The 26,244-nt window shown below is 43.1% G+C and overlaps 1 protein-coding gene across 1 annotated transcript in view; it reads right to left on the bottom strand.

Moving 5' to 3' along the window:
• Positions 1-2,332: 2,332 nt before the first annotated feature.
• BRWD3 (bromodomain and WD repeat domain containing 3) overlaps positions 2,333-26,244 on the bottom strand; it is a 96,588-nt gene continuing 72,676 nt past the window's right edge. Inside the window, exons 32-40 of the mRNA XM_070759784.1 lie at positions 23,152-23,277; positions 22,151-22,232; positions 21,134-21,190; positions 16,357-16,497; positions 14,435-14,587; positions 8,854-9,026; positions 6,453-6,550; positions 4,984-5,145; positions 2,333-3,417 (exon numbers count right to left, since the gene is read on the bottom strand). Of these exons, the coding sequence (XP_070615885.1) occupies positions 2,657-3,417; positions 4,984-5,145; positions 6,453-6,550; positions 8,854-9,026; positions 14,435-14,587; positions 16,357-16,497; positions 21,134-21,190; positions 22,151-22,232; positions 23,152-23,277 (1,753 nt within the window). The 3' untranslated portion in view covers positions 2,333-2,656. The remainder of the gene's footprint in view (positions 3,418-4,983; positions 5,146-6,452; positions 6,551-8,853; positions 9,027-14,434; positions 14,588-16,356; positions 16,498-21,133; positions 21,191-22,150; positions 22,233-23,151; positions 23,278-26,244) is intronic.

The following is a 26,244-nucleotide window of genomic DNA, read 5'->3' as shown; positions in this document are numbered from 1 at the left end:
ATGGAGCCGATACACATTAGCAGAAGATCAGATACTTCCAAACACATAACTGATGGAACTGCAGCAGCTGTTCAATTAAGATTGGCTCTACGAGAGTTCTCTATGCTTCATTCTTCACCTGTCACTTTGTAAAAATTTGAATACACCACACACAATTTGGTAAGCGTCTTCCCTATTGTCTAAAACAGAGGTCTCACACACAGAGGTCTCACACACAGATGTTTGTGAAGCTTCTAAGGCGCTTTAAGGAGTCAGTTCATTAAAGCAGCTCTAAAAAGTCTTCCTTCAGGGTCATTTAAAGGAAGAGTAAGGGATGCTACGCCCCCCCACCCCCCGAGTTCCAAAGCACTTTTTCCGAATCAATTTCAAATCACCCAAACCCCAAGCATTGGTATATATTGCGTTACAGAAGATCTATGCTGTATCTGTGTACAGACTTTTTTATTACATTATTATAGGGCCTACTGTTATTTAGCGAAGATCAATTAACACTAAAGTTTGGTGCCGAGCCAGCATTTTACCCCTCCCGCCCCCAAGAAAGCACCTGATCACAAAAATGAAAAGAAAATACCTCTTCCTCCTCCTATAGGAGGATTGCTATTGGGAATTCCATTAGATGCGCCATGTCCGTCTCGGAAAAGAAAACACAACATATATTTTAGGAACGTTTAACATGCTACAGCTGTACGGGAAACAAAACGTGACATAACTGGGTGACATAAAATGAATATGCTTTTAAAGGCAAATGCAAGAGCCCCCTGCAAGACTACATCCCCCCCCCCCCTAGAATTAAGCAGTATGTAATTATTTTCACTTCCAAAATCCCCCCAGAGCCAAAATTCATATTAGACGTCCCAATTATTTGTGAACTTTCCTCTCTATGTCAATGGGGGAGTGAAAATGACGGCATGCCCTACGGAAGGAAGCAAAGAGCGCGACTAGAGGAAGCTTCTATGTTATGTATCGCTGGCAGTGGTGGGTTGCTACCAGTTCGCCCCAGTTTGGGAAGCTCCGCCCACTCACCTGGACGTCATTACGCACAAGCGAAGCGAGAGCGCGCACACATCTCCAAACCAGTACCAAAGGTAAGTGAAACCCATTACTGATCTCTGGGTAAGGATGCCTAAATTATTTCCAGGAAGCATCGTCAGCTTTCATGAGTTAAATCAAGGAAAAGCAAATGATAATAATAATAATATAGCAGCACATGCACGTGTTAGGTAAGCCAGCAAGGATACCTCAACGTCCATGAATGCCGGTGTGAAGGGTTTAAGAAACAAATAAAAATATGGCAATTACGTAACGGCTGCCCCAGGCAGACACATGCACCCATCTCCGCCAACAAAGTCTGTGAAAAGAAGCATCTGATGGTTGATTGTCAGACTGGAGACTAATGAAATTATTCTGCAGTTCCTCGGGCGATTTTTGTTCCCGCCACAACGTCTATTGCAATGTCATTATTGAAGGAGGAATCAAAACTAAGCTCAGAAGCCTGGAGGTAGCTATAAGCTACTAAAGAAGACATCTCAAGGAGGATACCATTCCATATTGATGTGAACACCTGGAGACCATCTGATGGGATGCTATAACAATACAAGGGCAGCAAGAAAAAAAGAAGAAGGAGAAGAAGTAGAAGAAGTAGAAGTAGAAGAAGTAGAAGAAGAAGTAGAAGAAGAAGTAGAAGAAATAGAAGTAGAAGTAGAAGAAGAAGTAGAAGAAGAAGAAGAAGAAGAAGAAGAAGAAGAAGAAGAAGAAGAAGAAGAAGAAGAAGAAGAAGAAGAAGAAACAAGACGCGAGAGTATTTCTGCGTTTGGCACCTGGTGTATCTTAGATAATCCTAGTCCTCAAGTATGTTGTTCGTAATAACATGAATGTAGGTGTTAAAACGTCTCACATCTTCGATTTGCTACATTTTGTACAAGGTACCGCCCACCCGCCCTCTCCCGTTTAAAACATAAATTAAACATTAAAAACCAATGTGGGGGGAGGAAGGGAGGGGATAAAGACTATCAGGACATCCGTAGGGGGCACAAAATTCATGAATATTTGGCTGGGGGGGAGAGAGAGAGAGATCTAAAGCAATCCGGATCCTGCGCATAAATAGAGAAAACTTGTAAACATTTTGTAGCTGCCTTTTTTTTTTAGGTTTGGTGTATTGTGCAAAAGTTATTATGAGAAGTTAAGGAAGTTCATGGCAGACGATGTTTCTTTAGAAAAAAAACAACCTTGGTCAGAAGGTGCTGCTTCTATAATGCACACAACCATACACACACACCACACAAAAAGGGAGGGAGTGGGGAAGGAAAAAGAAAGCAGACTTCGTAAGCACAAATTTATCTCCCGCAAGTCCTGGGATCAACTCAAGGTTTAGTGTGATTAAAAAAAGAAAGAAAATAATTCCTGTAGGTAATAGAACGTGCGAAGAAGACTCTTGTAGCCCGCGTCTTCAAGAAGTCTTCAAACACATGAAAACCAGATGGAAAAAGCACCAGGGGGAGGTTGAGGGGGTGGGAATCGACAGATTCCTTCCCCCACAATTTGCTTAGCAGATTATTTTCTGGCGTGAAATCCCTGCAGTTAAAAAAAAGACTCGGAAGTCCTAACGTCACTGATCAGGCCCCTCCTCTCTTCCCCTGCCCACGCCGTGTCCGCGGAGTCAATAATTCCATCCCATGAGATGGCTAACCCTGGCTTTCTCGGTCATTTTCCGTACCCTGCCCGACCTAGAAGTACCAAGGTTCAGGGGATCCTCGGGGTGCACGAAAGTGTCATTGTCCGAATCGTCGTTGTACAAAACGGTCCGCCGGCCTTCGTTCCTGGTTTTAATCCGAGGGGGGCGGCCGAAACGCCCGCCAAAGGCATTCTCGTTGAAGCGCCCGCCGAAAAGGTTCTCAAACTCGTCCTCGGCCATGCGGGGGCGCTTGGCCCGCGAGGCTCCTCTCCCTCGGCCTCTTCTTCCTCCTCCTCCTCCTCTGCCTCCTCTTCGCCCCTGGCTGCATCCTCTTCCTCCCCGGCTGCCTCGGCCCCCTCGGTTCCACCTCCCCCACCGGCCCCAGCGCCCTCGTCTTCCGGTGCCCCTGCCCTGCCAATTTTTTCTCCTCCTGCTGGAGAGGTTCCTTCGGAGTTTCCTTTTCGGTTTCACTTGTACGGATTTGCTGTAGTCGTGGTCTCCGTCGATGTAGTCTTGATCTGTCCTAGAACTGGATTCGGAATCGGAATCGGAGCCGCCTCTGCTTTCGGAACTGGAGCCCGAATGGGAGTCTCCGCTTTCGGACGATAAGCCGGGCTTCTCTTTCGGCTCTCTTGTCTCTTGGCCGCCCTCGTCCTCCTCTTCGGAGGCGCTGGAAATCTTCCTCTTGACTCCCATTCGAGATTCCTTCCCGTCCCCGTTCGTCAGAGGCTTTTCGGAAGGCTGATCTAGGGAGACCCAAATTGACCCACATGTGAATACTAACGCCAGGTTATCACCAGTAAGTAGCACATTGGTGGGAGAAAACCCAAACTCTGCGAACAATTTTACTTCCTTTAAGTTTGCTAACCAATAACTCACATGTTGTCTGAATAGACCATCCCACAGTGTATATTGGGTAGAGAAATACCAATCTGGAATATCTCTGCAACAGTGGAAATGCTGCATTTTTTGTAGGAATGCAACACGATGCAACTATTGCAGGCTCTCTCACATGCTTAGCATTAATATAGCCAGGGATGGATACCTCCCGGTTTGGACTGGATTGCCCGAACCGGTAGAGACCCGCTGGTTACATCACAGTCAGTGCCAGTCTATGGACACCACCATTAAAAAAAAAATTGTGAATTTTTTTCCTATTTGTATGCCGTTCGCTTTTCCGCTGCTTGAAAAAGAGCACCCTGCCTGCCTCCTGGGCTAATCCTGACCTTTATTTCTTCATCCGAAGCACAGCTGATCAACTTCTCAGCTGTGTATGAGGCTGATTCCTGCTACTGAGCATGTGCATTGCCTTAGGGCAGTGATTTTCAACCTTTTTTGAGCCGCGGCACATTTTTTATATTTAAAAAACCATGGGGCACATGGGGGGGGCGGCTAAAAAAGATTTGGACAAAAAAAATCTCTCCCTCACTTTCGCTCTATTTCTCCCCCTTTCTCTCCCTCTTTTTTTCTCTCTCCATCCCTCTTTCTCTCTTCCTTCTTTCCTTTTTTGCTCTCTTTCTCTCTCCCTACTTACCTCTGTCTTTCTCTCCCACCTTCCCTCCCTTTCTTTCTCTCTCTTGCTTTCTCTCTCTCTTGCTTTCTTTCTCTCGTTCTCTTTCTCTCTTGCTTTCTTTCTCTCTCTCTTGCTTGCTTTCTCTTGCTTGCTTTCTCTCTTGTTTTCTTTCTCTCTCTTTCTCTTTCTTTCTCTTTCTTTCTCTCTCTGAGCTTCGCGGCACACCTGACCATGTCTCGCGGCACACTAGTGTGCCACGGCACACTGGTTGAAAAACACTGCCTTAGGGGATGCGCGCGCAAATGGAGCAATCACGCAATCATCTCAATGCAAACTGGTGGTGTAGGTAAGTGGAACCTACCCCTGAACGTAGCATGCCATTTCTAGATTCATATTCTTGAGGCTGCTTCAGTGCTGATCGAAGGGGGAAGAGTCCCTGCTAATTTTGCTCTTCTCCACCCCCAAAGAAAATGGAGTGCCCCCCCCCCAATAAGCTACCACGTTATTAAAGCAATAAGAAATAAAGAAGACCCCAATTCACTTCTATTTTAGGGCAGCGTTTCTCAACCTTGGCAGGTTACAAAATGTGTGAACTTCAACTCCCAGAATTCATCTTAAAAGCATGTTTGCTTGGGGAATTCTGGGAGTTGAAGTCCATACACCTTAAGGTTGTTAAGGCTGTGAGGCAGCAATTCATTAGAGTTTAGGTGGAAAAGGTTAATCGATGAAAGGAAAATCCATCTATATGGAAGGGGGTGGGGGAAGCAAGGGACAGGCTTTGATTTCTGCAGTTTCCTACCTTGTTTCACTGGGGTGGATTTACTTCTAACTGGCTTGTTTTTTCCTGCTTCGACATCATTCCCGTTACGACTGTGGCTGCTGTTGGAGCCAGATGAGGAAGAAGGCTCCCTTTCCATCTCTTCGGCACTAGCTGAACCAGGGGCTTCCTCTGGATCTGAAACTTAAGAGCCGCGGTGGCGCAGTGGTTAGAGTGCAGTACTGCAGGCGACTTCTGCTGACTACCGGCTGGCTGCAATTTGGCAGTTCAGATCTTACCAGGTTCAAGGTTGACTCAGCCTTTCTATCCTTCCTAGGTTGGTAAAATGAGGACCACGATTGTTGGGGGGCAATAGGCTGTAAACCACTTAGAAAGGTCTATCAAGCACTGTGAAGCGGTATTAAGCAGTTGCTCTGCAATGAACCAGTTTTGGGAAAATATAGAATGAAAATGAAACTTCAGCCTAAATCTTAGAGAGAAAAGTTTCATCTCTACCACAGAGCAAAAGCCATTTGCAGGGGACACTCTATATCAGTGATGGCAAACTCAGGTGGCACGCGAAGCCATATCTGCTGGCACGCAAACTGTTGCCCTAGCTCAGCTCCAGCGTGCATGTGTGTGGTGGCCAGCTGATTTTTGGCTTGCACAGAGGCTCTGGGAGGGCATCTTTGGCTTCCAGAGAGTCTCCGTGGGGTGGGGGAGGGCATTTTTACCCTCCCAGCTCCAGGGAAGCCTTTGGAGATTGGGGAGGGTGAAACACAAGTCTACTGGGCCCACCAGAAGTTGGGAAACAGGCTGTTTCCGAACTCCAGAGCAGCTCCGGGGAGGGGGGGGAGCTGTTTTCACCCTCGCCAGGCATTGAATTATGGATGTGGGCACTCATACATGTGTGATAGCATGCGCTCATGCTCTTTCGGCACCCAAGGTTCGCTATCACTGCTCTATATTGTTCATGGCAAAGAACTCTCTGAAGCTTAACATCAGCCTGCAACACAGATTATTGATTTGGTAACTTTCTTCTAATTACAGGTAGTCCTCACTTAATTCTTACAATGGCCACAGAATGAAGGCCTTTAAAACGTCCGTGGTCATTATAAAAGTTTGCATTGTCTCCCCTTTGTCATGTGAGCACATGTTGGGTGGGTCACTTTTAGGATTCGTGCTTTTTGCTGAGTTTAGGCCAAAAAAAAGGCCTATTTATAGGAATGGTCCCTTGTGAAGATATTTTATGGCCACACTGAAGCCTATTGACCCCAAATATCTCTCCAAAAATCGATTCTAGGGTAACATAGACCATCCTTGAAAATAAGATATTTACTGAGCTGAATTGAATCCAGCTTGCTGGAGTAAAAGTTTATGGTACAGCCACTTGAAACATGTTATTAATTTCTTAAGGTGGTTTGCCTTCCAGAGTCCCTTGCCAAAGATGGGTGACCGTACGAATTGATTGATGGATTGATTGAATATATGAACCAACAAATCCTACTTACCATGAGATGAAACTGAAGAATTCGTCCTAGTTAAAGGCAGTGAGGCATTCAAGTTTGTTTTAGGCTGCATCTTCAGTTGCTTTTGTTTTCCTTTTGGGCTGAAGGCAAGGAAGGAGGAGGACAAATTGAACAAGGTATTTTTTTCAACACCTAGAAACCTGGTTAATCATAGGGAGCTTTCTACAGAGGGTTTTTTTCTCTCAGTTAAGATGCTGCTCTAGCCCTTCTTTTCCTTTTTCCAAACCTTACCAAGTCTGGCCTCAATCTAATCTGCAGATTTTGTTGCATAGAAACATAGAAACATAGAAGACTGACGGCAGAAAAAGACCTCATGGTCCATCTAGTCTGCCCTTATACTATTTCCTGTATTTTATCTTACAATGGATCTATGTTTATCCCAGGCATGTTTAAATTCAGTTACTGTGGATTTCCCAACCACGTCTGCTGGAAGTTTGTTCCAAGGATCTACTACTCTTTCAGTAAAATAATATTTTCTCACGTTGCCTTTGATCTTTCCCCCAACTAACTTCAGATTGTGTCCCCTTGTTCTTGTGTTCACTTTCCTGTTAAAAACACTTCCCTCCTGAACCTTATTTAACCCTTTAACATATTTAAATGTTTCGATCATGTCCCCCCTTTTCCTTCTGTCTTCCAGACTATACAGATTGAGTTCATTCAGTCTTTCCTGATACGTTTTATGCTTAAGACCTTCCACCATTCTTGTAGCCCGTCTTTGGACCCGTTCAATTTTGTCAATATCTTTTTGTAGGTGAGGTCTCCAGAACTGAACACAGTACTCCAAATGTGGTCTCACCAGCGCTCTATATAAGGGGATCACAATCTCCCTCTTCCTGCTTGTTATACCTCTAGCTATGCAGCCAAGCATCCTACTTGCCTTTCCTACCGCCCGACCACACTGCTCACCCATTTTGAGACTGTCAGAAATCACTACCCCTAAATCCTTCTCTTCTGAAGTTTTTGCTAACACAGAACTGCCAATGCAATACTCAGATTTAGGATTCCTTTTCCCCAAGTGCATTATTTTACATTTGGAAACATTAAACTGCAGTTTCCATTGCTTTGACCATTTATCTAGTAACGCTAAATCATTTACCATATTACAGACCCCTCCAGGAATATCAACCCTATTGCACACTTTAGAGTCATCAGCATATAACTGATTTCTCCTTTCCTTCTTAAAATCTTCCCATTTATCTTCTTTTGGATGCAAAGGGCTGCGGAGTGAGCAATGCAGTGGATTAATGGCCACAATTAGAAAGGAGGATGCCAGAATAGGATAGGATAGGGATTAAGATTAGGATAGGATAAGAAAAGTAGAGTAGAGTAGAACAGAACAGAACAGAACAGGAATAAGAAAAGTAGAGTAGAATAGAATAGATATAAGAAGGATAGGATAGGGTAGGAAAAATAGAGTAGAGTAGAGTAGCGTAGAGTAGATAGAGTAGAAATAATAGGGTAGAGTAGGGTAGGAGAAAATGGAAGAGAGAAGGGGAGGGGAGAAGAGAAGAGAAAAGAAGAGAAAAAAGAGGAGAGGAGAGAAGAGAAGAGAAGAAAGAGGAGAGAAGAGAAGAGAAAAGAGAGGAGAGGAGAGAAGAGAAGAGAAAAGAAGAAAGAGGAGAGGAGAGAAGAAAGAGGAGAGAAGAGAAGAAAAGAAAGAGGAGAGGAGAGAAAAGAAGAGAAGAAAGAGGAGAGGAGAGAAGAGAAAAGAAAAGAAGAAAGAGGAGAGGAGAGAAGAAAGAGAAGAGAGAAAAGAAGAGAAGAAAGAGGAGAGGAGAGAAGGGAAGAGAAGAGAAAAGAGAAGAAAGAGGAGAGGAGAGAAGAGAGAAGAAAAGAAGAGAAGAGAAGAAAGAGGAGAGGAGAGAAGAGAAGAAAGAGGAGAGGAGAGAAGAGAAAAGAGAGGAGAGGAGAGAAAAGAAAAGAAGAAAGAGGAGAGGAGAGAAGAAAGAGAAGAGAGAAAAGAAGAGAAGAAAGAGGAGAGGAGAGAAGGGAAGAGAAGAGAAAAGCGAAGGAAGAGGAGAGGAGAGAAGAGAAAAGAAAAGAAGAGAAGAAAGAGGAGAGAAGAGAAAAGAAGAGAAGAAAGAGAAGAAAGAGGAGGAGAGGAGAGAAGAGAAGAAAGAAGAGATGAGATGAGAGAAGAATCAGCTAAGCTAGGACATGATAAGACAGAATACAACAAAACAGAACATAACACTTTATTTGGTCAAATGCAATAAGATACTCAAGAAATTTGTCTCTGGTGCAGAAGCTCTCAGTATACATGCAAAACAACAGAGTAATAACAATCGTAATAATGATACCCATAAAAAGGGATAGTAGGGAAGACGAGAAGGACAGTAATAATACAAGCTTCACTTCACATGCAACAAGCCCGTCTTGCTACCTTGGTGATCTGCTGCTAGAAGAGGAACCGCTGCTACTGCTTCGGAGCCGTTTTCGGTACCGTAACCGCGGCCTTCGCCTCTTCTGACACTGAGCAGCTGCCTTGTACTCGGAAATGATGGTTTTGATGTGGGTTTCGAATAAGGCAGAGAGTCGGAGTGTCATGCTATAGATCTGTGGAAGGAAGGAAGGAACATCTGCATTCAAGAGTGATGTGGACCAGAATGTTTGCCAACCTTACATTGGTTTGCTTGTTACCCATGTTCCAGTAGAATCTAATTCCTCAAATACAGTGATACCTCGTCTTACAAACGCCTCGTCATACAAACTTTTCGAGATACAAACCCGGGGTTTAAGATTTTTTTGCCTCTTCTTACAAACTATTTTCACCTTACAAACCCACTGCCACCGCTGGGATGCCCCGCCTCTGGACTTCCATTGCCAGCAAAGCACCTGTTTTTGTGCTGCTGGGAGTCACTTGAGGCTCCCCTCCCTGGGAAACCCCACCTCCGGAATTCCGTGTTTTTGTGATGCTGCAGGGGAATCCCAGCAGGGGAATCCCAGCAGCACAAAAACGGGTGCTTCGCTGGCAACCGAAGTCCAGAGGTGGGATTTCGAGAACTTCGGTGTTTTTGAGATGCTGCGATTTCACTGATGCTCCCTTCACTGGGAAACCCCACCACCGGACTTCTGCAGCATTGCAAAAACACAGAAGTCTGGAGGTGGGGTTTCCCATGGAGGGGAGCCTCAGGGGAATCCTAGCAGCGCAAAAATGGATGCTTTGGCTGGCAAAAGGGGTGAATTTTGGGCTTGTATGCATTAATCGCTTTTCCATTGATTCCTATGGGAAACATTGTTTCGTCTTACAAACTTTTCACCTTAAGAACCAGAACCAATTAAGTTTGTAAGACAAGGTATCACTGTATACCCAAAGAGTTACATGGATTCAGTTTAAAAAAAAAATAGCTGAAGTGTTTTTAGTAGGGCGAAAAAAAGCTTTAAAATGTGCAACCAAACAAGAAAGGAATCCTTTAGCTAGAACACCTGATAATGGCAATGTATTTTTCAGACTTATTACAGGTAATCCTCAATTTACAACCACAATTAGGACCAATTATTTTTGCAATTAACTCCTCGTATGTATATCAATTCATATAGCATAGCATCTTATCAGGTATGAACCTATAATTTATACATTATCATCAAATAAACAAATAATCGTATATATCATTATCAATGTGCTCTTCTATTTCCACGATGCCAGTGATGGCGAACCTAGGGGAGGAATTATCTTATTGCACTGATGTTGCCCATGCTGCGGGTGGTGGCCACATTGAACGCTTGTCAGGCAGGAAATAGTGATTTCTGACAGTCTCAAAATGGGTGAGCAGTATGGTCGGGCAGTAGGAAAAGCAAGTAGGATGCTTGGCTGCATAGCTAGAGGTATAACAAGCAGGAAGAGGGAGATTGTGATCCCCTTATATAGAGCGCTGGTGAGACCACATTTGGAATACTGTGTTCAGTTCTGGAGACCTCACCTACAAAAAGATATTGACAAAATTGAACGGGTCCAAAGATGGGCTACAAGAATGGTGGAAGGTCTCAAGCATAAAACGTATCAGGAAAGACTTCATGAACTCAATCTGTATAGTATGGAGGACAGAAGGAAAAGGGGGGACATGATCGAAACATTTAAATATGTTAAAGGGTTAAATAAGGTTCAGGAGGGAAGTGTTTTTAATAGGAAAGTGAACACAAGAACAAGGGGACACAATCTGAAGTTAGTTGGGGGAAAGATCAAAAGCAACGTGAGAAAATATTATTTTACTGAAAGAGTAGTAGATCCTTGGAACAAACTTCCAGCAGATATGGTTGGTAAATCCACAGTAACTGAATTTAAACATGCCTGGGATAAACATATATCCATCCTAAGATAAAACACAGGAAATAGTATAAGGGCAGACTAGATGGACCATGAGGTCTTTTTCTGCCCTCATTCTTCTATGTTTCTATGTTTCTAACTGATGGTGAGTAGAATAAATGTGACTTGGCTGGAGTTTTGTATGACTTTTCCTTAATAAGATATTGTGTCGTGAAATGGGTTCATTCTTTTTGAATAGCCCTGTATTAGCAAAGAAATATACTTAAGGCTGATTAAGGGACCAAAATTTCTGCCGTAAAGCAGATTAAAAGATTAACATAGTTGGAAGGGACCTTGTAGGTCACCCAGTCCAATCCCCTGCCCAAACAGGAGACTCTACACCGTTTCTGACAAGTTGCAGTCCTTGAAAGCCTCCAAGTGATGAAGCTCCCACAACTTCTGGAGGTAAACTGTTCCGTGTGTTGATTGCTCTCACTGTCAGAAAATTTCTCCTTGTTTCTAGGTTGAATCTCTCCTTGATCAGTTTCCAGCCATTAATCCTTGTCTGGCCTTTGGGTGCTTTGGAAAATAGCTTGACCCTTTCCTCTGGCAGCCCCTCGAATATTGGAAGCCTGCTGTAATATCTCCCCTGGTCCTTCTCTTCATTAGACTAGCCATGCCCAGTTCCTGTAATCGTTCTTTATTGATTACACGAATCCCAGCGACCGATAAGGTCCCACAGAGTTGGCCTTCTCCGGGTCCCGTCGACTAAACAATGTCGTTTGGTGGGCCCCAGGGGAAGAGCCTTCTCTGTGGTGGCCCCGGCCCTCTGGAACCAACTCCCCCGGAGATTAGAACTGCCCCAACCCTCCCTGTCTTTCGTAAACTACTCAAGACTCATTTATACCGCCAGGCATGGGGGAGTTGAGATAGCTCTTCCCCCTAGGCCATTACAAGTTATGCATGGTATGTTTGTGTATATGTTTGGTTTTATAATAGGGATTTTTAGTTGTTTTTATTATTGGATTGTACATGTTGTGTTTATTATTGTTGTTAGCCGTCCCAAGTCTGCGGAGAGGGGTGGCATACAAATCCAATAAATTATTATTATTAAATTATTATTATTATTAATTTATTTATTAAATAGATTTGTATGCCGTCCTTGTCCAAGGACTCCTATGTTATAGCCTCCGGTCCCTTAATCAACCTGGTTGCTCTTCTCTGCACTCTTTCTAGAGTTCCAACCTCTTTTTTATAGTGTGGTCACCAAAACTGGATACAGTGTTTGTTAAGATATTCATGAACTGGGACTGCCGTGTTAACAACGTCAGCTAATGAATAGGCATGGCAACTAAGTCAGCCAATGAGAGCTAAACACAGCCGAATCTGTGCAGAGATTCGAAACTGAAAACTTAAGCTTAAGGATGGGCGTGGCTCAGTCCACTCTGTTTTCTGGTCCACTCTGTGCTTGTCTGCTCTGCTAAAATGAAACTAACTCTTTTGCTGGTGCTTACTTGAAGAAATAACCTACTTGTGGTATTATGTGTGTGCATATATATATACAGTGATACCTCATCTTACAAACGCCTCATCATACAAACTTTTCGAGATACAAACCCGGGGTTTAAGATTTTTTTGCCTCTTCTTACAAACTATTTTCACATTACAAACCCACTGCCGCTGCTGGGATGCCAGCGAAGCACCTGTTTTTTCACTGCTGGGATTCCCCTGAGGCTCCCCTCCATGGGAAACCCCACCTCTGGACTTCCGTTGCCAGCGAAGCGCTTGTTTTTGCGATGCTGGGATTCCCCTGCCTGGATTCCCCTGCAGCATCGCAAAAACACTGAAGTCTGGAGGTGGAGTTTCCTATGGAGGGGAACCTGAGCGGAATCCCAGCAGTGCAAAAACGGGCACTTCGGCTGGCAAAAGGGCTGAATTTTGGGCTTGCACGCATTAATCGCTTTTCCATTGATTTCTATGGGAAACACTGTTTCGTCTTACAAACTTTTCACCTTAAGAACCTCGTCCCGGAACCAATTAAGTTTGTAAGACAAGGTATCACTGTATATATAGCGCTATCCTAGTCTCCCTTAATTTTAAAAATTCAGCAAAAACATGTGAGATATATGTGTGTGTGTGTGTGTGTGTGTGTATGACGGTCTTGGCATATATATGTATATGTATATATGTATCACAGGTTTTTGATGAATTTTTAAAATTAAGGGAGACTAGGATAGCGCTATTTCGGCCTTGTTCTGGCCTCATTAGCTAGCCATACCCTTACTGGGATTTGATCCTGGGGCTTCTGCCTTGTAAGGCAGAGAATTAACCTCTAGGCCACAGGAACTGATCCCTTCAGCTTTGTACCAGGGAGGGGCTATATATATATTTATATATATATACATACAATCCAATATATATATATATATATATATATATATATATATATATATATATATATATATATATATATATATATATATATATATATATATATATATATATATATATATATAGGAGAAGGGTGGCATAAAAATCAAATAAACATGTTAGCAGTAGCACTTTTTAACAGAGCCAGCATATTGCCCCCACAATCCAGGTCCTCATTTTACCCACCTCGGAATGATGGAAGGCTGAGTCAACCTTGAGCCGGGGATGAGATTTGAACCGCTGACCTACAGATCTGCAGTCAGCTTCAGTGGCCTGTAGTACTGCACTCTACCTGCTGCGCCACCCCGGCTCTATATATTACTATGTTTAGAAAAAATTTAATGAATCTAAATGAACCAGTTATCTGTGTGTGCTTCTGGTTTTGATTTTTATGCAACCAACTCCAATAGTGTTCTAGGTGTGGTCTTACTAAGGCTTTATTTTATCATGGTTGTTCAGCTTCATTTTGTCAGAAACTGGCTGGGAAGATTGGAAATCAGAATCACCTGAGTGTATCTAAGTCTAAGTGCTAGTGCTACTGTTACACCTACAAAAAGATATTGACAAAATTGAATGGGTCCAAAGACGGGCTACAAGAATGGTGGAAGGTCTTAAGCATAAAACGTATCAGGAAAGACTTAATGAACACAATCTGTCTAGTCTGGAGGACAGAAGGAAAAGGGGGGACATGACCGAAACATTTAAATATGTTAAAGGGTTAAATAAGGTCCAGGAGGGAAGTGTTTTTAATAGGAAAGTGAACTTAAGAACAAGGGGATACAATCTGAAGTTAGTTGGGGGAAAGATCAAAAGCAACATGAGAAAATATTATTTTACTGAAAGAGTAGTGGATCCTTGGAACAAACTTCCAGCAGACGTGGTAGATAAATCCACAGTAGCTGAATTGAAACATGCCTGGGATAAACATAGATCCATCCTAAGATAAAATACAGAAAATAGTATAAGGGCAGACTAGATGGACCATGAGGTCTTTTTCTGCCGTCAGACTTCTATGTTTCTATGTCTTTGCCAAGAGGGCATCCCTATCAGAAGCTAAGGTGATGATGTAAAGAACAGGATTAAGAGGATTGGTTATAAAAAGCCCTACCTGGAATGGAGGAAACCAGCAACTGTTTGCAGGTAAGCGCTGAATTTTAAAACATGACACTATTTAAAATCGGCAGGGTTGGGATATTTTTTTTTTATGTGCGTCTTAGGCAGGGGATAAATATTGGTTATTGGTTACATATAAATATAAATATAAGCTATTGATTACATATCCCCATCTTACCCTTGATTTCTTATTTGGAGTGTATGCTTTGGAGTTGTAGAATATCAAGCGGACGTCTTTGTAGAATTCGAGGGGGTTCATGTAATTGCCCGCTTCCAAAGTTTCTTTCACAGTGCTGAAATCCATGGGAGTGTCCACAATATCTCGATAATCCTGAGAAGAATGTTTGACCACCTATGAAAACTTCAAAATCTAATAAAAACAATCTGAAGGGTAGGGCTTTATTAGCCCAATATCAACTTATTCGCACGGTCTAAACTGTGCCCTACAATTTTTCATTCCAGATGTTAAAAGAAGGATATTAAAACTTACTCCACCCAAAGTTACATGGGGACAATCCCATTCCAAATAATAATAATAATAATAATAATAATAATAATAATAATAATAATAATAATAATTATTATTATTATTATTATTATTATCTTATTTATTGTATTTATATGCTGCTCATTCCAAAATGGAATCAGAGCAGCTAACAACAGCTTGCATTCGCTGCCGATCAGTTTCCGGTCACAATTCAAAGTGTTGGTTATGACCTATAAAGCCCTTCATGGCACCGGACCAGAATATCTTCGGGACCGCCTCCTGCCGCACGAATCCCAGCGACCGGTTAGGTCCCACAGAGTTGGCCTTCTCCGGGTCCCGTCGACTAAACAATGTCGTCTGGCGGGACCCAGGGGAAGAGCCTTCTCTGTGGGGGCCCCGACCCTCTGGAACCAGCTCCCCCCTGAGATTAGGATTGCCCCCACCCTCCCTGCCTTTCGTAAACTCCTTAAGACCCACCTTGCCGTCAGGCATGGGGGAACTAAAACACCTCCCCCTTGCCCATGTTGTTTTGTTGATTGATTGACTGTGTGCCTGTTTTTTATATATACTGCTTTTTATGAGATTATTAATTTCAATTGGAACTGGATGGGTGGGCATTGGATTTGGTATTGTGTACTGTACTGTTTTTTATTATTGTTGTGAGCCGCCCCGAGTTTGCGGAGAGGGGCGGCATATAAATCCAATAAACATAAACCTAAACCTAAAACCGCCTGCTACCGCACAAATCCCACTGACCGATAAGGTCCCACAGAGTTGGCCTTCTCTGGGTCCCGTCAACTAAACAATGTTGTTTGGCGGGCCCCAGGAGAAGAGCCTTCTCTGTGGCGGCCCCGACTCTCTGGAACCAACTTCCCCCTGAGATTAGAACTGCCCCCGCCCTCCCTGTCTTTCGTAAATTACTCAAGACTCACTTATACTGCCAGGCATGGGGGGAGTTGAGATATTCCTTCCCCCTAAGCCATTACAAGTTATGCATGGTATGTTTGTGTGTATGTTTGGTTTTATAATAAGGATGTTTAGTTGTTTCATTATTGGATTGTTACATGCTGTTTTTATCATTGTTGTTAGCTGCCCCGAGTCTACGGAGAGGGGCGGCATACAAATCCAATCAATCAATCAATCAAACAATAGTAAAAGCAATAAATATATAACAATAAAATCAATAATGGATAAAACAACAATATAAAAAGAACCATGCATACATTACAATCAATCTAATTCCAGGCCTGCCGAAAAAACCAGGTCTTAACAGATTTTCAGAAGACCGGTACAGAGGAGATAGTATGGATCTTTGGGGGCAGTTGATTCCAAAGGGTTGGAGCCACCACAGAGAAGGCTCTTCCCCGAGATCCTGCCAACTGACATTGTTTGGTGGATGGGACCTGGAGAAGGCCGACTCTGTGGGCCCCTACAGCGAGGGAGGAGGCAGTCCCGTAAATCTACTTCAATCCCAAGAATGTCTTTTCCACCCTGTGTTAGTGGCTGGAAAGGCCAAACTTTGAGTGGAAAGAGCCTCAGAGACAAGATTTGCATCTGCTTGGGCAGGTCTTTTACCCGTCCTCCCAAACTCAGGGAAAAAAAGCAAAACTTACAGGGTAAGAAAAGAGATCCACAGGTTGTCGGAATGGCTCAGAGTCTTCACGCTCATAGATCAGACTTAACAATTGCTTGCAGTCGTTTTTCCAGGAATCGACACATCCTTTAGAGGGCTGCCTTTTCATTTGCCGTTTGACCTTAAGATTTTTTAAAAAAGAAACAGAACATATAAATTGAATAATCTCTTAAAAAAATTATATTCATCTCATTCAGGTACCCAGAATCACAGTAGCTCAAATGAGTTCTTTTTTTTTGAAAAAAAGAAAGAGATAGATAATCTTTGTTGTGGTTAGCTCTGGCCCAGCTTCTGCCCCAAGGACTGTGGATGTGGGGGAGACATCCACATGCTGCAGGCCTGTTTTGCCCCCAGCCCCCGGTGGAATCTGATGATGAAGGCTCCTCTGACCAAGAAGACATGAGTGACAGGGAGGAGGAGAGTGTGGCAGACAACTCAGAAGGAGATCAATTATCTAGCTCCTCCTTGGATTCAGAACAAGAGTTAATGATACAGCCATGCATGAGGAGAGCGATGCATAGGCAGCAACAACTGAGAGATTATTATCAAAGAAAATGAGGCCACCTGTGGTTGGGTGGGGCTGTGGTCATTAGTGAGGCTGCTATAAATAGCAGCCTGTGGGTTTGGCCATTGTGGAGGATTATCTGATTGTTGTGGTTCGTGACAGCTTTACTGACTTTGACTTTTTGTGTGCTGATTTTCCCCCCGCTTTGAAACTAAACCAGGGCAAAGTGTGTTTCACTTTGTGAAAGAAGAAGGACTGTGAATTGCCTCACAGCTGCAAGCTATGTATCACAGGACTGATAAGGGACTTGTACAAATTACCAGTTTGTTTGGAGACGAGTGCTCTTTGCTATACCAAAAGAGGGCTTGGTTTAAGTGACTTTTCATTATAAAGAACATTGTTTTGAATTTTCAAAGGTGTGTGTGTCTGAAATTTGTACCTGTGAATTTTTGGGAGGATTCTACCAGAGAGCCCGACGGAACAATCTTTAATGGAGTTTTTTAATTTGGGGGGGGGGGGAGACCCACACATCTCAAGTTGATTTCTCTTCCTCATGTTACCCCTACCTTCTATGTATGTTAGCTGAAATCATACAACTTTTATTACAGCCAAAGACTGTGGTTTAACAATACAATATGAGAGCATATAGATGTATCAAAATAGCAAAAAAGAAAAAAGAAAGAACAATAATTAGGGATAACATGATAACAGTCTTCCAGTGTTTGAGGGGCCACAAAAAAGAAGGAAGTCAAATTAAACACCAGAAAGCGAGACAAGAAACAATGGGTGGGAACTAATCAAGGAGAGAAGCAACCAGGAATTAAGGAGAATTTATTTAAGGACTATTTAGCAACCAGGAATTAAGGAGAATTTATTTAAGGACTATTTAGCAACCAGGAATTAAGGAGAATTTATTTAAGGACTATTTATTTTATTTTATTGGATTTTTATGCCGCCCCTCTCCGAGGACTATTAACCAATAGAACAAGTTTGTCTTCAGAAATTGTGGGTGCTCCATCATTGGAGGTTTTTAAGAAGAGACTGGACTTGTCTGAGATTGTATAGGTTCTCCTGGGGGCTGGACTAGAAGACCTCCAAGGCCCCTTCTAGCTCTATTCTACTCTATGTACAAGAGCCATCACAGGGTATCCATTTATAAGTAATTATAAGATTAAAATACGGTTCAAATGTATATTTTACAAATACATTCATATACATGTATACAAATGAATACACAGAGAGAAAGAGAGAGAGATGAAAATTAATACAAGTAGGTCTTGTTTAGCGACAGCTCAGTGTTATGACCGTGATGAAAAAGTAGCTTTACAACCAATCTTTTCATATATATAAAAGGTCTATATATATAAAAAAGGAAAGATGAAGTAAGATCATTGGCATAGTCAGAGTTTCATGTAATGACCACTTTGCGTAACAACTGGGCCCCAAGTGTGGTCACTAAATGAGGTCTAGCTGTACAGAAACTATTAGTCAGGCATTCCACACAGTGTTCAGGATCAGGTGTGTTGCAGCCATCAGATGCAACACTGAATATCTGTTTACAAATTTAGCATCATATCCCAGGCAACCTGAGTTGTTGCAATCTGGCACAAAGTTCCCTCTTCTACACTCAATAATCATAACTCCAGTCTAAGATTGTCTTTGCTCTAGGACTGACAAGCCATGCAACTGATCTTCCAATTAGTTAAATACATCCAGAATACATCCGGAACTGCCTTCTACCGCACGAATCCCAGCGGCCGATAAGGTCCCACAGAGTTGGCCTTCTCCGGGTCCCATCGACCAAACAATGTCGTTTGGCGGGCCCCAGGGGAAGAGCCTTCTCTGTGGCGGCCCCGGCCCTCTGGAATCAACTCCCCCCAGAGATTAGAACGGCCCCCACCCTCCTTGTCTTTCGCAAATTACTCAAGACCCACCTTTGTCGCCAGGCATGGGGGAGTTAGGATATTCCTTCCCTTAGGCCATTACAAGTTATGTATGGTATGTTTGTGTGTATGTTTGGTTTTTTATAATAAGGGTTTTTAGTTGTTTTATTAAATTGGATTGTTACATGTTGGTTTTTTTTATGATTGTTGTTAGCCGCCCCGAGTCTGCGGAGAGGGGCGGCATACAAATCCAATAAATAATAATAATAATAATAATAATAATAATAATAATAATAATAATAATAATAATAATAATAAATACTGGCTGGCAAACCGTGTTTTGACCTTATAGCATTCATCAGGGGAAGGAATATTTATTCTACATGGGAAACAGAATATAAACTGCTCAAAAAAATAAAGAGAACACTCAAATGACACATCCTGGATCTGAATGAATGAAATATTCTCACTGAATACTTTGTTCTGTACAAAGATGAATGTGCACAACAGCATGTGGAATTTATTGTGGATCAGTGTTGCTACCTATGTGAACAGTTTGATTTCACAGAAGTTTGATTTACTTGGAGTTCTATTATGCTGTCTAGTGTTCCCTTTATTTATTTATTTTGAGCAGTGTATATAGTTTTAAGTCTGGCTTCTGCCTCCACCTTTCCTGGTGCTCAGTTCTGAATGCTTCTCCTACCTCTATCAATATTTGGGGAAAATCTTGCAACGGCTGGGAAAGACAAACACATTCGTTCATGAGAACTACACCTTTTTTTTTTAAGGAAAACAGCTTGGTTTTCTAACATAAGAAACATTGCATCAAATTATAGAGTGACTATATCAGTCTACAATTTGTAAATATTGTAATGTTCTCAGTTTAAAATGATATTAAAAAGGTACACCCTCATTTTGGTGGAGGGGTCTGAATGGATGATGCTGGGTGGTGGGAGCATGCATCATAATGCACTATTTTTTATGTAGTGTGTATCTATTATTATTAAAAAAATTAATAAAATATATATTTTTAAGAAAAAAAGCATTGCGTCACACAAAGAGAAATCAAGGGGCACTGGATTGCCAAGTATCAATCAAAGTACTTTTGGAGAAATTAAGAGCCCAGCTAGGCTTGGAAGATAACTCTGCTCCAAGTCCACGGAGAGGGGTGGCATAGTTGATTCCAGAGGGCCAGGGCCGCCACAGAGAAGGCTTTTCCCCTGGGCCCCGCCAAGCGACATTGTTTTGTTGACGGGACCCGGAGAAGGCCAACTCTGTGGGATCTAACCGGTCGCTGGGATTCATGCGGCAGAAGGCGGTCTCGTAGATACCCTGGTCCGGTGCCATGAAGGGCTTTATAGGTGATGACCAACACTTTGAATTGTGACCGGAAACTGATCGGCAACCAATGCAGACTGCGGAGTGTTGGTGTTACATGGACATATTTAGGAAAGCCCATGATAGCTCTCGCAGCTGCATACTGCATAATCTGAAGTTTCCGAACACTTTTCAAAGGTAGCCCCATGTAGAGAGCGTTACAGTAGTCGAGCCTCGAGGTGATGAGGGCGTGAGTGACTGTGAGCAGTGACTCCCGGTCCAGATAGGGCCGCAACTGGTGCACCAGGCGAACCTGGGCAAATGCCCCCCTCGCCACAGCTGAAAGATGTTTCTCTAATGTGAGCTGTGGATTGAGGAGGACGCCCAAGTTGCGGATCCTCTCTGAGGGGGTCAATAATTCTCCCCCCAGGGTGATGGACGGACAGATGGAATTGTCCTTGGGAGGCAAAACCCACAGCCACTCCGTCTTATCAGGGTTGAGTTTGAGTCTGTTGACACCCATCCAGGCCCCAACAGCCTCCAGACACCGGCACATCACTTCCACTGCTTCGTTCATTATATGCCTGGAGACTGCCTTCTGCCGCACAAATCCCAGCAACCGGTTAGGTCCCACAGAGTGGATCTTCTCCGGGTCCCGTCAACTAAACAATGTCACTTGGTGGGACCCAGGGGAAGAGCCTTCCCTGTGGCAGCCCCGGCCCTCTGGAACCAACTCCCCCCAAAGATTAGAATTGCCCCCACCCTCCTTGCCTTTCGTAAGCTGCTTAAAACCCACCTCTGCCGTCAGGCATGGGGGAATTGAGACCCTCTTCCCCCTAGGCCTTTACAATTCTATGCATGGTATGTATGTATGTATGTTTGGTTTTTTATATTAATGGGTTTTTAATTGTTTCTAACATCAGACTACTATTGTACACTGCTTTATTGTTGCTGTTAGCCGCCCCGAGTCTCTGGAGAGGGGCGGCATACAAATCCAATGAATAAATAAATAAATAAATTAATAATAAATTATTATTAACTCAGTTACTTACTATCCGTTTCCCAGAAGAAGTTCCTGGCCCCTCTGAATCAGGAGATGCGTCTGCCACCTACAGAGAAATGTGATTACTACATGCGAGAGAACAGCTGAAATAAATTACAGTGATCCCTCTATTATCGCGAGGGTTCCGTTCCAAGACCCCTCGCGATAATCGATTTTTCACGATGTAGGGTTGCGGAAGTAAAAACACCATCTGCGCATGCGCTCCCTTTTTTTCTATGGCCGCGCATGCGTAGATGGTGGAGTTTGCGTTCCCCGCCGCCCACGCAAAGGGGAAACCCCGATTCGGCTCCTCGCTGCTGCTGCGCTACCGAGCAGATCAGCTGCTGGGCGGCCGAAGGAACCTTCCCTGGGTCTTCCCCCTCTTGCTGGCGGGCGGGCGAGCGGTGGGCATCAGCAAGGAGCCGGGGTTTCCCCTTTGCGTGGGCGGCCGGGAAGACCCAGGTTGGGGGTTCGGGGGGGTGCTGGGAAGCCCCCCAGGCCGGCTGCGACGTTTTAAAACAGCCGCGCCGCTTCCCAGCTGAGTCCTGAAGCCAAACGCCAAAGGCGAACTTCCGCATTTGGCTTCAGGACTCAGCTGGGAAGTGGCGCGGCTGTTTTAAAAGGTCGCAGCCAGCCTGGGGGGCTTCCCAGCACCCCCCCGAAGGCGGCTGCGACCTTTTAAAACAGCTGCACCGCTTCCCAACTGACTCCCGAAGCCAAACCCGGAAGTGGTTTTTTTTTTAATTAATATTTTTTTAAAAATCGTGATATGGCGTTTCGCGAAGATCGAGATCGCGAAACTCGAGGGATCACTCAAAATACACGCACACGTCTACACACACTCCTGAAAATTATGGCCCTGGGCCAAGATATTAACATGGGTCAGATCACAAATCAACCATGGGCTTTTTGAGGGGTAAGAGAAAGGCTTACTTTTCTTGGTTTTTCAGAAGGAACCCTAAACTTTGGGGTTTCCCCCCACCCCCCAATTCACTTCCGGTCCAAACCGATCTCCATTTCCTTTTACCTGCTCTTCTTCCTCGGTGCTACTTAAGTCTTCTGCTTTCACCTTGTTGTACATCTGCAGGATATCTGTACAACTCTGATCCCTAAAGAGTAGGAAGAGGATCGTCATGAGGGCTAAATAGAGATTAAAAAACAAAACAATATAAAATCCCGCCCCCCCAAAAAAAGTTATTACGGTCATTGATTCCTAAAGCAAATATTCCACGATGTTAGTTTGGGGGAAAGATCAGAAGCAACGTGAGAAAATATTATTTTACTGAAAGAGTAGTAGGTGCTTGGAACAAACTTCCAGCAGACGTGGTTGGTAAATCCACAGTAAATGAATTTAAACATGCCTGGGATAAACATACAGTGTTCCCTCAATTTTCACGGGGGATGCATTCTGAGACCGCCCGCGAAAGTCGAATTTCCGCAAAGTAGAGATGCGGAAGTAAATACACTGTTTTTGGCTATGAACAGTATCACAAGCCTTCCCTTAACACTTTAAAACCTTAAATTACAATTTCCCATTCCCTTAGCAACCATTTAGATTATTACTCACTGTGTTTATTTATTAAAGTTTATTAAAAATATTTATTAAAAGCGGACGAAAGTTTGGTGATGACATATGACGTCATCGGGTGGGGAAAAACGCGGTATAGGGGAAAAAACCCGCAAAGTATTTTTTAATTAATATTTTTGAAAAACCGTGCTATAGGCTTTTCGCGAAGTTCGATCCCTCGAAAATCGAGGGAACACTGTATATCCATACAGTTAATAGTATAAGGGCAGAGTAGATGGACCAGGAGGTCTTTTTCTGCCGTCAATCTTCTACGTTTCTATGCAATGTTCATAGATCGCCCAGTAGTTTCTATCGTAGGAGAAATTTTTCCACGTGCTCTTTAAAAAAATAAATAAATCATCAACAGACATGCACACATAATGAAATGGAAGGCAAAGAGGTGATCCAGGCAAGTTTTCAGAAGAGTATTTCCCTTAACCACAGGGGAACAGAGTGCTCACCCAATGTAGTGCAGTAAAACATCGGTGATGATTTTGGCTGCTTTGACAATAGGGCTTTCGGGCTCATTGAAAGTCCTTGCGTTGTGTTCGATGTATCGGACCTCCCACATTAATGCTGATATTCTCCTGAAAAAAGGAGAGAAGACAAAGACACTTTTTTGGATTATCTCCCTATTTACCACCTTCTGCCTACGCACATTCCAGCGACCGATCAGATTAGATTAGATTAGATTAGATTAGATTTATTGGATTTATATGCCGCCCCTCTCCGCAAATTCGGGGCGGCTCACAACAATAATAAAAAAACAGTACATATGTTGTGATTCCGTCTGAGGCCCCTCAGGGAACGGCTGATCCTCTGCCGGCTTCCTGCTCAGAGGGGGAGGATGAGGAACAGGAGGTTCAGGCAGACGGGGAGGAGGAATCTCAGGCTGAGGGAGAGGGAGGACAGCCAGAGTCCCCCCAGGGGGAGCTCTCCCCAGCAAGCAGCCTGGATTCCTTAGATGAAAATGCACAAGCAATCATAGATCTCCGGCAGAGAAGAGCAACACAACGAAGGGGACAATTAGCCAGGTACTTTCAGCACTAAAGAGGCAACAGCTGGGTTTGGGTGTGGTGCTCTCTGGAAAGGCTGAAAAGGCAGACCCACCCTTCCTGGCTTGTGGAGTATTATCTGTGGGAGTCCTGGGACCTGGCTGTGATCTTTGGCGTCTTGGAATTCTGGTTTGTGACTTTGAATACTGAAACCTTGGGGGGGGAAAGGTGTGGGTCTTATTCTCTACAGTGGTGGGTGTGCCAGCAAGAAGTCTGCTGTATTGTCTGGCCATCAGGACTCTGCTGTGAAGTCTCATAGCCTGTCTGTTGGGAAGAACAGGTTTTTCTCTGTGTTTATTTTTCAAACTATAAAGTGCTTTTGCTTTTACCAGCGTGTCTGGCTGCTTTTTCCAGTTGGTGTTGAAGTCTGGGGGCACCCAGACAGAACAACATAATAACAAATCCAATGCCCGCCAATCTAATTACAATTTAAAATTAGTAATGTCATAAAACAATCCCAATATATATAAAAAAACAGGCACACAGTCAATCAACAAAACAACATGGGCAAGGGGGAGGTGTTTTAGTTCCCCCATGCCTGACGGCAGAGGTGGGTCTTAAGGAGTTTACGAAAGACAGGGAGGGTGGGGGCAATCCTAATCTCAGGGGAGAGCTGGTTCCAGAGGGTCGGGGCCCCCACAGAGAAGGCTCTTCCCCTGGGTCTCGCCAGACGACATTGTTTAGTCGACGACATTGTTCAGATTCCACAGAGTCGACCTCCTCTCGGTCCCCTCAGCCAAACAATGCCGGCTGGTGGGACCATGGGGGGGGGGGCTTCTCTGTGGTGGCTCCGGATTCCGGAACCAGCTTTCCCTGGAGATTCGTATCACCCCTACTCTCCTGGCATTCCGAAAGGCCCTAAAAACACAGCTCTGCTGGCAGGCCTGGCGACACCGCTGAGCACTGACGTCTTGCTGTAGCCTGATTGTTGCATGATTGTGAGATGAAATGTTTTTACTATGGGGTTTAACTTTCTGTATTGTATTTTATTATTGTTCGCCACCCTGAGTCCGCAAGGAGATGGGCGGCATATAAATGTAATCAGATCAAATCAAACCTAGGCTAGTGATGGGCAACCTTAAACACTCAAGAGAGCCGTCTAGACCTGTTTCCCACAGAACTGAAAACACCGGGAGCCACAAAACTCTTCCCGTCCCTGCCTATTTTTTTTTAATAAACTTTATTAATTTTCTTAAAAAGACAAACATGACATACATACATGTAACATCTATTTGGGGTTACAGTTACCCCACTTGTTTTTGAAGCCTTGCTAATACAGAAAAAAAAAATCACTAATAACTTGTAAAATTAATATAATAAATCGAATGTAAAGAAGAATTTTTGTTATTATATCCTTATTACGTATAAAGTTAGCAAACTAAAGCTATTTCTAATATTTATACATACTTTCGAGTCCTTTAAATTTTATTTTTTCTCTTTTACTTAACCATATATGCAATTTATGGTACAGGTCCAAAGATGGGCTACAAGAATGGTGGAAGGTCTTAAGCATAAAACGTATCAGGAAAGACTTAATGAACTCAATCTGTATAGTCTGGAGGACAGAAGGAAAAGGGGGGACATGATCGAAACATTTAAATATGTTAAAGGGTTAAATAAGGTCCAGGAGGGAAATGTTTTTGATAGGAAAGTGAACACAAGAACAAGGGGACACAATCTGAAGTTAGTTGGGGGAAAGATCAAAAGCAACATGAGAAAATATTATTTTACTGAAAGAGTAGTAGATCCTTGGAACAAACTTCCAGCAGACGTGGTTGGTAAATCCACAGTAACTGAATTTAAACATGCCTGGGATAAACATATATCCATCCTAAGATAAAATACAGAAAATAGTATAAGGGCAGACTAGATGGACCATGAGGTCTTTTTCTGCCGTCAGACTTCTATGTTTCTATTTATTCCGAATCTCATAAAATTCTGATTCTTCATGATTATTTAACCGCCTTGTCATCATATCCATTTTGGCACACTTTATAATTTTTTTTTATTACATCCTCTTCCTTGGGAATATCTCCTCCCTTCCAATTCTGTGCGAATACTATCCTAGCTGCTGTTAGGATATGAATAATTTTTTAAAAATATCCTTTAAAAACTTTTGATTCGTTATACCCAATTTAAAAAAATTCTGGCGTTTTCTTAATATCCTGTAAGGTAATTTCTTTTATCCATTTTTCTATTGTGTTCCAATATGACTTAGTTTTGTGGCAGGCCCACCACTGATGATAGAAGGAACCTATTTCTCGCTTACATTTCCAACAATTTGGGGACATGTTAGGAAACATCTTTGCTATTCTATTTGGTGGCAGATGCCACCTATAAAACATCTTAATTTGATTTTCTTTTAATGAAACTGATTTTGTCATTTTCCAACTAGATGTCCAGATTTTCTCCCACGTTTGTAAATCAATATCTCTTCCTAAATAGTGTCTGCCTATTTTTGTCTTCTGAAACTATTTTCTTGGATTTATCCATGGTTGG

This window comes from Erythrolamprus reginae, chromosome 8, assembly GCF_031021105.1.
Source record: "Erythrolamprus reginae isolate rEryReg1 chromosome 8, rEryReg1.hap1, whole genome shotgun sequence".
Classification (NCBI taxonomy): domain Eukaryota; kingdom Metazoa; phylum Chordata; class Lepidosauria; order Squamata; family Dipsadidae; genus Erythrolamprus; species Erythrolamprus reginae.
The sequence above is the reverse complement of the archived record's forward strand: the minus strand, read 5'-3'. Positions and strand labels throughout refer to the sequence as shown.